General features: G+C 40.1%; 1 protein-coding gene across 1 annotated transcript in view; it reads left to right on the plus strand.

Annotated features, from left to right (window-relative positions):
* The window catches only part of LOC124802878 (serine/threonine-protein phosphatase 2A 65 kDa regulatory subunit A alpha isoform), a 117,040-nt gene that overhangs the window by 77,450 nt on the left and 24,378 nt on the right, over positions 1–15,212 (plus strand). The window contains exon 7 of the mRNA XM_047263922.1: positions 655–772. Within this exon, the coding sequence (XP_047119878.1) occupies positions 655–772 (118 nt within the window). The remainder of the gene's footprint in view (positions 1–654; positions 773–15,212) is intronic.

Below are 15,212 nucleotides of genomic sequence, written 5' to 3' on the forward strand. Positions count from 1 at the left end.
CTCTTTCAAGTATCAACCCCTTCCAGAAGTGTAGTCTCACATCTTCACAGCAGTAAACTGTAAGGGATTATTTGATCACTCTTTTGATCCATTATCTTCTTTCTGAATAATGTGATAGGGTATAGGCATTTTGACAATCTTAGCAGCTGCCCATATAACAATAAAAATTAACTTTTTCTTTCGTAAGTGTCTTGATTCTTTGTAGTTAATTGCTCTGTGTATGCTCTGTTGAAGACTTGTGCAAGTGATGGCCAACTTGTATTTGAGGATCGAACTTTCTCTATGTACTGTGCCAAGGAATGCTACGGGGCTTGCTACTGGATGGTTGACTTAATCTAGGACATGTGATATTACTACTGGTTTTATTTGCAATTTAAGTTGTTAGATGGAACTTAACTGATTTATTTTGAATAAAATTTACTATTTTATCAAATTAAAAAGTAATAGTGTTTTGTTGTGAAAGTTTCTATGTTTTCATGTTGAAGCTAAATTTCCTCACCTGCTTTCATTATTAGTGATAACTATTAGTTTTTTTTAAATTTTGTGTGCACCTGACGTTATTCTTAATTTTTTGGTAGCAATTTAACTTAGCAATTAATTCTTTGTGGCTTTAAAGTGTTGAGTCTTTAAAGTAATTGGTTTTTTCCATTTCAGCACAATAGAGCATCTCCTTCCGTTGTTCTTATCACAACTTAAGGATGAATGTTCAGAAGTGAGACTCAATATTATTTCAAATTTGGATTGTGTGAATGAAGTTATTGGTATTCAGCAGGTACGAATAAAATTATTATTTTATTAACCTTAAAATATGTTGTATGAAGTTATTTTGTAGTAGAGTTGCTTGCTGTTTAGCAGGGAGAAAGCGAGCTACTATCTCTAAGCCAACAAAACCATTGACCTCTTTATTTGGCAGAAAAAAGACTTACTATTTAATATACATACTTCTGTGTCAGTTGTACTTATGCATCTGTAAATACAGTGATCTTCATGGTAGCCAGGAGATTGCTCAGGGAATACCATCACACACTTCCTGGAATAGGTATTAAGCTAAAGTTGAGAGAGAGAGAGAGAGAGAGAGAGAGAGAGAGAGAGAGAGAGCGCGCACACACACACACGCACACGCGCGCACACACACACACACACACACACACACACACACAAGATTCACTGTAATAGAGATTATACAATGCAGGCTTTCATGGCCAGTATTTGCATCCCTTGAGGTTTTTCTAATATGGACTTTGTTTCAAGGCCTATTTCTGTGCCTGTTGTTGTTTTGTCTGCTAATGCTGTTGCCTAGTTTCTTAATGCTGGGGAAATTGTCAGAGGCCATTAAGACATGGATAGCCATTTCAGACCTGTACTTGCTCAGCAAGTGGAACTGTTTCAGGATGCTGGAATTCCAAAGCACAAAAACAACTTTTACAAAAAATGATGACTGAAACTGGACAACTTGTGGCATGGGTAGTGCTGAATAAAGCAAACAGCTAAAACTCTTCCTGACTGCAAGCTCCATAACACACACTGGCATGATTCCACGATCTTTGGCAGCAGTCTAATGATGTTGTGGACTGACCTGTGTGTGGATATATGTAAACAGTTCAGCTTGCTGAGCGTGTTTAAGTTTGAAAACGCCATCTGAGCCTTTATACAGGATGTATACACCCCGGGAGATCCGGGAAAAACCCGGGAATTTTTTCATCAGGGAGAAAACTGGGAAAAACATGGGAATTTTTTAGAATTCCAGGAATTTTACAGTGTTTTAGTTTTCAATTAAATTTTTGTAATTTTGATTGCTAACAACTGATTGTCTAAAAAAGAATATTACTCTACCCCACTACTGCAGAATTATATTGTAGCAATAAAACATAAACGAGAGGAAAAAAATAAAGTAAAACACAAGTTGCAAAGGAAATGCGCCATTTACAATTAAACATCCAAGTGTCTGCCAACAGAAAAATGTGCTAAAGGCATTCGGACGAAAGACTATGCAGTACTTCATAACAGCAAACTGCTCGCGATGAGTGTGACATCACAATTGTTTACGTTAGCTTCGTTAGAGCAGATGCCAACCGGCTCATGCTCCTGCGCAGTTGACCACGTATGAACAGTACATTCTCCCGCTTCTGGCTACTTGAAGTGTGGCTGTTGGGCGTATCGGCTGTAGCAAGCAGTCAGATGCTACCCGTAAAAAATTTTGTGGCACGTGTGCTGTTTCCTCTTCGTTTACAGCTATCACGTCAAATAAAAACAAAATGGTTTTCTGTGGCCAGGAGCCATCAGTTGAATTAAAATATATTCACATAATTATGGAAGGCTAAAATATGTTACTCATTTCAGTTTTTTTGGTTTTATTTTATTTCCAGGTTTTCAACAGTCAAGCATTAATCACCTTGCAGAATGGTGAAGTTCGTCGGTTTGCTAAAGAAATTTGGCTGTTATTAATCTTTTGAGCTGAGGCAGTCAATTTATTTGAAACAAAATGTTTCGTTCCAGGCTATTGACTAGTTTCAACTGTTTGCTGGATTTCAAGTGCTTGTTTTCATCTTCTGGCACGTATGGCATTATTGATAATAAAGATCCAAACACGAGATAATGCAATATTGGTACTCAAAGAAAATTTACAACCCAAAAACCACACTAGAAAGCTTAATATCAGGTTGGGGCCCACTTCATTGTGAATCTGGACATATGAATGTACACTTTAAGCGGAATTGGATATTTTAGTATGGTTTGTGAAATTCCCATGCTTTTGGAGTATCATCTGATGTCCTGTTTATTTTATTATGTAATGTAAGTTCTCTTCATGCTTTAAACATATGAACATACAGGCTTCCTACATCGTCATAGCTGGGCACGGGCAGTAACTACTGTTTTCTGGCTATCAATGGCAAGTGCTGAAACAAACCTGTTTCTAATAGCTCGCGGGAGAATATTGCGAATGGTGGTTTGAAAAGCACCACTTTCAATGTAAATTTCCTTTTACGTCAGATGAATTATGTTACATATGAGACTGTGCTATGAATTTCTTAAATCGTATAGCGTTTGACTCTCGTTTAAAACTTAAAATTTTACTGATACATTTGTGTTGTGTATCTTGAAGTGTAACACACGTAAAGAAAGACCAATTTATACGTGAAAAAGCTTAGCTTTTCTGGTGGCTAATTGATCTTAGAGACCAGTATTATATGTGAAAGCTTAGCTTTTCTTGTAGCCACTTTTGTATATTAATTCAAACCATTAACTTTTCATACTTCTATATTCACGCTACTTAACAGTGTTGTTGCTGTTGACTGACTACATCACATGTTCCTATGCTCAGAATATGTGCTTTTATTGGCTGGCGAGATCATGTGACACGAGCTATGATTGACTTACAAAAGCGCATCGCAATCTCGATTTCAATGCTTCGGAAACTAATGTGCTATGTTTGGTGGAACTGGAATTTATACCTTTGTAATATGACAATATGCAGTGTACTTGTTGCTGCACATCAAATTCCCCCCTCCCCCACTCACAGCTGTTTACTAATGTGCCGGGAAGTTCAAGCCAGTGCATGAAACCTTAACCCTTCGAAGGATTGACAAGTTTCACAGCTCCGAGGAAACGTATCCTGCACTTATCACGGAAAAAGTGTATTTTTAACCGGGAAAAATCCTGGAATTTTTTTGCCTCGTCCACGTATACACCCTGTTATAGCCTCTGATGACATCTTCAGCTTTAGGAGACGAAATGTGAGGCACAGACCATAGCCTAATGCCCATAAAAGAAAATTCTCCAGGCACCAAAACAAAGATTTTATTTATTGAGAGACACTGCTGAACATCTCTTCCATCAAATAGTGGATTTTTCAATCCGGCCTATTTGATTTCATTGTGAATTGGCCAGATCATATCTTTACGGGATATAAAGATAAAACTTTAATGATGAGACTGGCATTGGTAGCTGTTGTTGTTTTAAAGAGGGGCATTGTTTGAAGGGGAACCAGGCTGTGAGTGAAGATTGCCTTTAAGATTTTAAATATACGAGACCAGAAGATTTGTAAAAAGAGAGTCCACTCGTAAGAGATGTAAGAAATAGTTAAAGTGAAGTAGAGGAGAAGGTATTCAGAAGTCTAGAATTAGTGAACAGAATAATTTGGGAGAAAAAATGGCAACAGTGTATAGTGTAAACCTGCTTTTATGTTTTCAGAATTAACATTTTTGCAATGTTGGACATTTTTATCGCACTCCTCAAATGTCCTACTTCCCCTGTTGTAATTCACACCCTCTTTTCTGTTATCATAATTATAAATTTCCCACTGTTTACACAAGCTTCAGTATTTACATAGGTGTGACAATGACAATCCACTATGTGATGGGGATGGATACTTCACTGGGCCAGTGGTGGTTCAGTGACTGCCAGGTAACAAAACCCTGCGAGATGGAAACAAACTTGCCATGCTAGTCAATCTACGGGAAGCAATGTGTCCAAACCCTTGTAGAGATGAGCACAGGAAGAATGTGGTGCGTGACTAGGGAGGATGACTAATGCCTGAGCGATTGGCACAACACACGACATGATATTCTAGGTGATGATCCATAGTGATGGAACACCAAGTAAGCACTATAGTTCAATTCTTTTATCTTGGCGGCTCGCGCATGCCCGCCCAGATGCGGGAGACTGCTGCGTTGCCAGTTGCACACGACGCACGCGCCAATAGAAGCAGTGCCATAGTATAGCTAGTTTGCAAGCTTACGTTTAGGGGGGAGCGCGCAGTTCATGAAGTAAAGCCACCACGGCCGCATTAACCCTTTCGCTGTTACAAAGACGTGCTCTCTGCATTCCACGCTGTGCACGATTTTCTCACTGCACTGCTCGCCTGTGCAGACACATGGTGTTCCCACTGCTTTGACACACTTATCATTCGATTCCACAAAAACTATTTGGCCCAAAAATTAGATTTTTACATGTCTTCTTGACTGATACCTTCCCCCCGTAAATGACTTAATTTTGTTTCGATGTTCAACACAGTTATTATGCAGCATTAAATGTAGTAAACCATTGCACGAAATTTTGAAGAGTTTGCAGAGGTAGAAGTCCATAGCGTATATTTCCGTATGGTTGATTTTAGTTGCCACAATGTTGAGAATGAAATGTGGACAAGATACCTAAATTTCATATAAAATTTACTGTATAACAATATCTCATTTAAGTGCCACATAGGTGTCGTATGTAATATTGAGAAATATTCCGTCTTTCGCGACTGTAACAAAAGTTTTATTTACACTGAGCACGTTTGGCTTTATTTTAAAGCACTTCAATGAATCAAAAGGAAGTAGACAAAATACATTAAACAAAACTGTGGACTTACAAAAACATTAGGACTTGAGTATACCGTCTATCAGTGAAGTGCTCTCAGCTATGTCAAATATAATTTTTGTGTGTGGCACACACAAACATCATTTATTTACTAAAACACTGATCAGCCAACACAAACGTTGAATATTGTGTTACCGCAGCACAAAACTATGAAAGGTGACTTGGCAATGGAGGAGACAAAATACTGTCCACTGAAGATGCTTCAAAAGAGAGAAACGCATCTGGTCTAAATAAGTCGCTTATTACAGTTGCAGAAGAGGAATATATTTCAGTACCTTTGGTGAAACTGCGACTGTGGAACAAAAACAATAAAGAGAACATGAGTACCATTGTGTATGTGTCATACCTATCATTGATTGAAGTGCTTTAAAATAAAGCCAAACGCGTCCGGTGTAAATAAAACTTTTATTACAGTCGCGAAAGACGGAATATTTCTCAATATTACATACGACACCTATGTGGTACTTAAATTAAATGAGATATTGTTACACAGTAAATTTTATATGAAATTTAGTTATCTTGTCCACATTTCATTCTCAAGATTGTGACAGCTAAAATCGACCATACGGAAAGTATACGCTATGGACTTCTACCTCTGCAAACTCTTCAAAATTTCGTGCAATGGTTTACTACATTTAATGCTGCATAATAACTGCGTTGAACATCGAAACAAAATTAAGTCATTTGTGGGGGAAGGTATCAGTCAAGAAGACGTGTAAAAATCAGATTTTTGGGCCAAATAGTTTTTGTGAAATCGAATGATAAGTGTGTCAAAACAGTGGGACACCATGTGTCTGCACAGGCGAGCGGTGCAGTGATGACAAAATTGCGCACAGCGCGGAATGCGGGGAGCACGTGTCTGCAGCAGCGAAAGGGTATATGAAGAGACAAAGCACTAGAAATATCAAAAAATTGCATTCAAACAAATATAATTCATGAAGTAAGGCACTTCGATATTGTTTTTAAATAATTAAAATATCAAGCTCCGCACAAGGTTTGAACTCATAACCTTTCGCGTAGAAGTCCAACACCTTAACCATTACGCTAACGCAGATCGTCTGCCTACAAGACACAGTGAGGAGTCTAACAGCTCACGCAAAATACTAACAAACACTTTTGGTTTGACTATGAATTTTACTCACGCTTCGTCGAAGTACAATAGGAAATAAACAATTACCACTCTTCTTTAGTGCGAAAAAGCGGTTCATGAGATTGATACAAACACCTTTCCTTCCTATCGCCTGAATTAGGAGTCTTATTGCTTGTTTGGTTTAATTAATTAATAGAATATGAAGCAATTGGTATAAAGAACGCTTTTTCCAAACTTTCTATAAAAGAAAGTCTGCTATCAAGACATCGCTTTTGTTCTATTTCTTTATGACTGAATGTTTCTAATACTGAAGACACTCGTCCACGCTATGCACTGCAGTTGAGATCTGGCAACGTCGTTCTCTGTTCATTGGCTGTTTTGTGACGTCAGATGCACAGAACAAACCTAAACTCGGCCGCCAACATAAATGACGCGCACTTTAGCCCACCTGGACTACTGCTACCAACAGGTAAACAACTCCACCAGTGAGTCTGCCCCTACTGTGTGTCATATGTGGCATAGATGGCAGTTTTCCGCACTATACTGCTGCACTCCCCACACCAGCTCATCTGCTTCCATCTGGTCTTTGCTAGTTTATGTAGTAAACCCTCATCCCCAGAAAAGGCCACATAAGGCTGAAAATGAACAGACAGATCCCTGGAGAATCGGACAGTGAACCAACCAACATGGGAGGCAATGCCAACTCTGCTGGAAGGACACCGAGACTGGCAACTGGGGGTCCACCGGGGGCAGTGGAGGCTATGCCAACTCCCTTAGCAATTGGGAGGGGGGGTCGGTGGAGGAGGAGGAGAGTGGATCAAAATCTAGGAGCGTAAGTGTAGGCTTCACTGGAGGCTGCTGCTGCAGATAATGGGGAGGACGACGGAGGGCTTGGAGATGGCAGCAATGGGCAATGGGGAAGCACGCCGCTGTGAGTGGAGTGCTCACATGGAACAGTGTTGTGATGCATCTGCTGACCAGCAGACCACCAGGTACGGTTGGAACTGACTTGCTTGGTAGATCAGCTGTTGCCTACCCAACATCCACCACAAACAACGTTGTGGCACACCACTGCTGCTGGCCGAAGTACGAAGCCCATACGACAGCCCTGGAAGGTAAATGCAGTTGCCCACAGTGGTCTGCGGAGTGTAGCTCCGGGTGCAGCAAATACAGGAGACCCCATGTCTGGTTTCATTGCAAACGTTGCTCCGGACTGCGTCCATTGACCGGCGTCAGCCATAAAGCTCGACAATGCATTGTCACCAGAAGTGACAGACACGGGCTATTTCATTTGGGTCTTAAACATGCGCCTAAAGTACTGCACTTCAGTGGCAGAAGCTGGGAGGAATGGAGTGGTAGACACATGCTGTCTACCATTGTGAACGCAAAGTCCTCACTCCCATGACATGAATTGCTGACCATTGTCGGGTACCAGGTCCTGGAGGTTCCCTCAAAGGCAAAAATAACTGACAATGCACTATCCGTGGCAGTCGGCGGTATTGAAGAGAGTTTAGCTACATACAGGAAAGGTGGACAATGTATTGACCACCAGCCATCAATGCTGCCCGAAAAAGAGCTGCTGAAATCAATGTTCACTCCATCCCAAGCATGCGCCAGGACTGGCCAAGGAGAGAACTGGCGGAGCAGTGCAGCCTGGTTTTGTGCCCAAGCCTCGCTAGAATGCACCACATATTCAATGTCACAATCAATTGCCAGGCCAGTAGATGTGATGTCTTTAAGAGTGCTCTCATACGAGTCATACCCTAGTGCAACACATGCAACAGTTGGTGTATGTGAGGATACAATGCTGAAGGAATGACAGCATGGCAGTGTGCTCCTCAGTGGCAAGAATGAGAACCATCTGCACATCATTGAGCCAGTTATGGAGGAGAAATTCACACCACACTGGATCTGCACCCGATGCAGTCCGGGAAAGTGACTGTGGTGGTAGTGACTTTGCTGTCTATAGAAAGTCCAACAGGGTTTGCTGCAAGGCATCATCCAATGTGAACACAAGAGCCTGCAGATCAAACTCAATATTGGGCCTCACTGGTAGCGACAATACCACAGCAGCATTGGCATTGAGAAAGAGAGCCCCACCGCTGCAGCCAGTGGGCGGTACTGTCTGGCAGCTTGGAGCAGTGGCCAAATGTGCAAACCAACAGCTTGTGGTTGGCGATCAGGAGGAACATCGCCCCATGACCTCCAAAATAACTTGTGGCATTTCCTTTTCCGCATGTGAATAATTATGCTGCACAACAGAAAGCATCTTGGATACATAAGCGATGAGCTGTTAGACGATATCCGTATTCCAGTGGGACAGTAATGCACCAATGCCATACTGGAACATGTCACAGGCCAAGCTTATAGGATTACCCAGTGTGAAAGAAGTGGGACAGAGACCAGAGCACAAACACAGTTTGAGAGAGTGGGAAGCCCATTGACAGTTTGCAGACGAGACAAACTTAACGCGCTTCTGGTGAAGCCAGTTAAGAGGCTGACAGATGTGCACAGCCAGGGGAATGAACTAAGCATAAGAAATCTGTCAAAATATAGTGGAGCTTCTTGAGGTTATTGTCCACTGTTTGGTTGACAGTGGCCTTATTGTGGCAGTCTTTGGGGACAAGACCGTCTGTACTAAGCACACGATTAAAAAAATGCACCTTTGGGGAGAAAAAACTGCACTTCAACTTGCAGATAAGGCCATTCTCCAGAGGTGCTGGAAAACTGTGTGAAGATTTAGTAAATGCTTCTCCCAAGTAGAGCCCGTGACCCAGATATCATGAAGATAACTGACGCAACAGTGAATTTCCATAATCAACTGTTCCAAATACCTTTGGTAAATTCCAGACAGGTGAGATTCCAAAAGGCGAACAGTTAAACTGGTGAGGCTGAAATAGGGTGTTGAGGACCAAAGAAGTCAAAGAAACCTTGCTCAGCAGCAGCTGCAGATAAGCATCGCGCAAGTTGTCACGAACCCGCTCTACTGTGCAGGAAAAGTTATCTCCATAAGGACACCGTTACTGTGTTGCTAATGGCTGTATAGTACTTTAGTAGAGCTGGCCGTGATGTCTCCTTTGTTGATGCTGCTGAGTCTGCGTTGTCCATGTGGCTTCTCGTTATCTTGGCGATGATTCCTTTGCTGCTCTGGGTCCAAGAAAAGGTGCGGGTTTTTTAATTATTACTGGACTATCGAAAAATGACGCAGTATTCCACAGTTTCTTTGTATCAAAAACACATTTGTTGCCAAAGCTATATACACAATTACACTCAACCGCGGCCAGCACTCAAGTGGCCGAAAACCCGTTGTAGACCAAAGATCATGGTCATAAGCTACAAAGAACATACAGTTCCAATATCAATTATTGATCTCAACACCTAACTTAGTATTGCCTTAAGCAAAAGCTTTTTTAACACTACTTTAGTGTATAATAAAATAAAATGACGTCTATTTGTCAGTTCCATTGCAATAGCCCCCCCCAAGAATTTTGTAAGTATGAAAATGCGAACAAAATTCTGACACCAGAATAATGGAACTGCCAAGAATATGTTTTTAAATAAATTAAAATTTTTAATATGATTGTTTCCTTTGAATTATGCTAACACTGAAATTGTTATACTCAGTAAAGGAAAACATACAATTTTTAACCTTAGAGTAAATGAAATATGAAAGAAGATTGACAATTTTCACTTAAAAGAGTCCATAATGTTGTAGCACTTCACATGAAACCATTGAAAGACTGTAACTTTTAACTGCAGGCTTGTTTTAATTTCTTTTGTTGCCCACTTTTCACACTACTCACAGTCTGTCCCACATTGTCCATCTGCACATAGGTGACTTCCGTTAAAAGGTCTGATTTCTGCTTGTCCTGCAGTGGGTCTGTTTCCAAAGCTTAGCTGTTTGTATCGCTTCATTGACTATAATGCCATGTTATCTAAAAATCACATACAGAGATCACCTTTTGGTTACATAATGTTTATATGTAAGTACATGGTTAGGATACATAGTTACCCTTCTGGTAATGTTTATCTAGTGGGAGAAGTTTACAGTATCTCTCTGGGTAATACTACACAGATATGAACTGGTCCAAAAAAAGATTCTTTAAATACTAATAAATTCAATAAACATGTAATACAAATGCATTAACATATTGGGTGTAAAATATCTTATCACAAAGACATTACTCCAAGGATAAAAAAATTCAATTGTTATCAAAAGTAAAAATACAGGCAGTTTGTTACGAGGGTTCATATTCACAGTAAAAGTGCAAAGGTAGAATCATGGATGAAAGTTTTGGAATGGTATGTATTTATCAAAATTAAAAAATATTACTGCCTTTGCATTTGCAGTGGTTGAGAGAGAAATATACAGTAATTCATGTGGTTTACTGAAAATAATTGTCTCCTTGCAGAGTTGGACATTTCAAGCACTTAAGTGTGTAGTAATTAGGACTCTGCCTTTAAGAGAAAAAATTTAAAAAACTTAATTGTTGCAAGACAGATTTAGTGGTGATTAGTGGCTTGCGTTTTAAATGACGTCTCAACAAGTGTGGTGTGAGAGTTACACAAGCTAAAATTACACAAATTATCAAACATCAATCAAATTGCATAAACATACAGAAATATCAAAAACTAACGTGGCTAGCATATTACACAGAAAATTCATTGCAAACACTTCATACAGTGAATACATATTAAACAAGTAATAAACATTTTCAAGGGCACAAAACTGTATCAAAATCAATTTTTTATATACAAAATTTCTAGTGAAAAGCTTTTGTTTGCATCACCTTTTAACTTTCTCAGACTAGTCTTATCTCTTTTGTTTATACAATTTCAACAAAACAATATTCCTTAGCCCGAGAACTTTCCTAGATTTAGGATACACCAACTGGTATGCATTCGGGTGTGGATGCTCTACAATCTCGAATGGACCCATGTATATATCAAAGAATTTCTTTATTTCAGAAGTTAGAGTTTTTGATTTCTCATGTGATTTTACTAAAACATAATCTCCAACTTTAAACTTGGTTGCTTTGATCTTACTATCATGTCGTCTTTTTCTCATTTCCCCCTGTTTTATCATGGTTTCTTTGACTATGGCTTCACATTCATGCATAGTCATCATTGTGCATGGTGGAAATTCTACAAGTTCAGTGATAATGTTGTCTGGTTTTAGATGAAACATAATTTCATGAGGTGAAAATCCTGTGGAAGTGTGCTGCAAGCTATTCATAACATCTTCAAAGTCTTGTACATGGTCATACCACGTAGGAGGTTTATGACTGCAATATGTATGACATAAACGACCAATCTCGCGCATATACCTCTCAGCTGGGTTTGACGACAGATTATATACAGATATTTGACCATGTTTGATTCCTGATTTATCAACAAAGGCTTTCCAAACTTTAGACAAAAACTGAGAACTGTTATCCGACAAGATTGCTTTTGGTTTCCCCACATTTAAGAAATAGTCTTTTTCAACTTTCGTAACTATCCGTGTGAGCTCATCAAAGGGTTTACTCAAATGTACAAGTTTCTTCAGTTGATTTTTACAAAACTGTTTCATAGTCCCCTGTGTTTCTCTATAATTTGGTCCATTCAGCAGCTCGCTCTTTATCCTGGCTTGTTCAGTTTCAGACCAGAACCGTTTTAAGAACTCAATTTCAAATTCTGCATAAGACATTTCAGTAGAAAAATTTTGATTGGCCCATGATAAAGATTCCCCCTCCAAAATATTTTTAACAAACTTAATTCTGAAACTTTCACTCATATTGGGAAAACAATTGTCTCTACAACTCTGCAGAAAGTCAACAGGATGCAAACTACACTCATTAGAAAAGTTTTTAACTGGAATATTGGATAATAAGGTACGTGTGTCCATAGAAAAATTTTTGTTAGCTACATCATTGCTAAATATTTCAAACTTTTGGTTTAACTCTGATACTGTACTTTTTAATTAACTAACATCTGTCTTAGTTTCAATCTCGTGGAGTTTTACTGTGTTACTGACTGTTTCCACTTTATCATTCACAACATTTAGTTTCGAGTCTACTCTACTTTCAAGATCTACTGCCATAGCTTTAACATTTACACAAACTGTATCTATTTGACTATTAACATTAACAAAACACTTTGCATTTTTCTCTCTGTCTGTGACCTGTTGATTTTTTACAGACTGAATTTTGTTACTCAGACTAGATTTTACTGCTCCCACTTTAGATTCTACCACCAAAATCTTTGTTTCTGCCTTGCTAAGTTTCTTGTCTATCTTTGATATACCGTTGCGAAGTTTATTACCCCAAAGTAAGACATTATCAAATTTTTTGTTCATAGTTCCCTCTAGACGCGACACTTTCTGATTTATAACACGAAAACTGTCCGCGACCGTCTGATTCATGCTTTGCAATTGTTCTTCATTAGCTTGTAAGCGGGCTGCAACAGTCTGATTTAAAGCTAACGATTGTTCCATCATTTGTAACAGTGATTTAATGTCCGACGTCTCACGTTCTGATGAATTAAGACTTTGATCCGCTTCTTTGACTGACTCATCTTCCGTTTTAATCGGCATGTCTACGTCCCCAAAGACTAACAAATTTTCACAATCCTGCTCAGATTCAGCACCACTTTCCTCTTTCACAATGGTCATTTTCGTGAAATTTCACGCACAAAGTAATAAAAGGAATAAACAGCACTACACAAATGTACTTATCTTTTCAGTCTGGGTCCTCACACGTGTGGTCAGTCCACTTTACTGCTTCGTTTCGTCTCCCTTGACTTCCATTTATAGCACTTCTTCGTACCACGTGGTCATTAGACTTCTGCACAACAGATTTCGTCAATCCAGTACATATAAATGTCTTAATCCCGGCAAAGAGCCCCCAGTTGTCACGAACCCGCTCTACTGTGCAGGAAAAGTTATCTCCATAAGGATACCGTTACGGTGTGGCTAATGGCTGTATAGTACTTTAGTAGAGCTGGCCATGATGTCTCCTTTGTTGATGCTGCTGAGTCCGCGTTGTCCATGTGGCTTCTTGTTGTCTAGGCGTTGATTCCTTTGCGGCTCTGGGTCCAAGAAAAGGTGCGGGTTTTTTAATTATTACTGGACTATCGAAAAATGACGCAGTATTCCACGGTTTCTTTGTATCAAAAACACATTTATTGCCAAAACTATATACACAACTACACTCAACCGCGGCCAACACTCAAGCAGCCGAAAACCTGTTGTAGACCAAAGATCACGGTCATAAGCTACAAAGGACATACAATTCCAATATCGATTATTGATCGCAACACCTAACTTAGTATTACCTTAAGCAAAAGCTTTTTTAACACGACTTTAGTGTATAATAAAATAAAATGACGTCTATTTGTCAGTTCCATTACAAAGTCTGTATGGGAAAAATACTAGCTCCCAACAACTCTGCCTGCCACATTATAGGATACGAATCTGCGATATATTGTGCATTGGGTGTGCCTTGAAATTTTTCGCTCGGCCCAAGGTATTCTCAAACAGCGGTCTGTAGCATCGCAATAAGAGGTCAGAATTGTAAAAAGTAACAGATTGAGAAACCAGATGCACTTTGTCAATGATCTGCAAGCCAAAACAAAACTCATGGAGCCCAAAATATTTTGCGACAATAGTGGATTGTCTACTAACAAGGTAAGTTGCTGTTCCATATTCTTATAAGGTGCAGAGATGGAGAAAAGTCCTCACAAAGGAATGCACTGTTTACTGTGAGACAACCTGATGGAGTGGATGCTGCAACTCCACCCTGTACTTATCTAAGTTGATGAGGCAAACAGTCAGTCGTGTGTACTTGAAATTCAACTGGCCACAGATCCACTACCAGTGTCAGCAAAATATAGCAGGGTGACACGGGCAAGATGTTGCGGATAGGCCCAGAGTCCACCGGAGTGTCCGAAGACTGGTCACGGCCCATTGGCTGTCATGAACAGTTGCCATATGGCTTATCCGTTGGCATACACATTTGGCCTCCACATTGTGGCATTCTCAGTGAATGTGCAACAAATGAAAATCGAGGCAGGACCATTGGTTCAACAAATAAGTGGAAGGAGAATGATGCCAGACACCTGAAAAAGGCTGTTTGAGGGAATTAAAACACTGTAGTCGGCACAACCCACCGAGCTTGGCATGGGTGAAAACTTGCAGAGATGCAATACCAGTGTACCAGAATCATCACCAGTGGCAGCATACAGTGACTCGGTGAAAGTTGAAGCCGCCTGGGATACCCCACAGGGTGCTGGTCTGGCTGCCTGCCACAAAATTCTGACACCTACCAATTATCAGAAACCCATAAGCTCATGTGATTCCGCAGTGTGGGCAACATCGGCTTACGAAGAGCCTGATAAGGTCAGTGTCCTAGCCTAAACCTCGTGATCAGGAGCTAACCTGACATACATTCCAAATTAGCGAGTCTGCATAAGAGGTAGCACATTTGGGATTCTCAAACAGACACTTCAGAATACTATTCTTGCAAGAGGCACGCTGCAGATCAGTGATCCAGGGGACGTACAACTGCCCACGGCACTTGTGGTGCTGCTTAATCTGTAACTGTGCCACCATGATATGGGTTTGATGGCTGTAAGACTGCATAAACAACTGACACAGGTCAGCAAAGGGAAGTTTCTTGGATTCAGTGGAGGGTACCAAATTCGGGCAGTTTCTTGTGAAGCTCTTCTGCTGCAAAACAACAATGTACCCTTATCGGCTGGATCCATGATACGCCTTACTTGG

The sequence above is a fragment of the Schistocerca piceifrons genome, chromosome 6, assembly GCF_021461385.2.
Source record: "Schistocerca piceifrons isolate TAMUIC-IGC-003096 chromosome 6, iqSchPice1.1, whole genome shotgun sequence".
NCBI lineage: Eukaryota > Metazoa > Arthropoda > Insecta > Orthoptera > Acrididae > Schistocerca > Schistocerca piceifrons.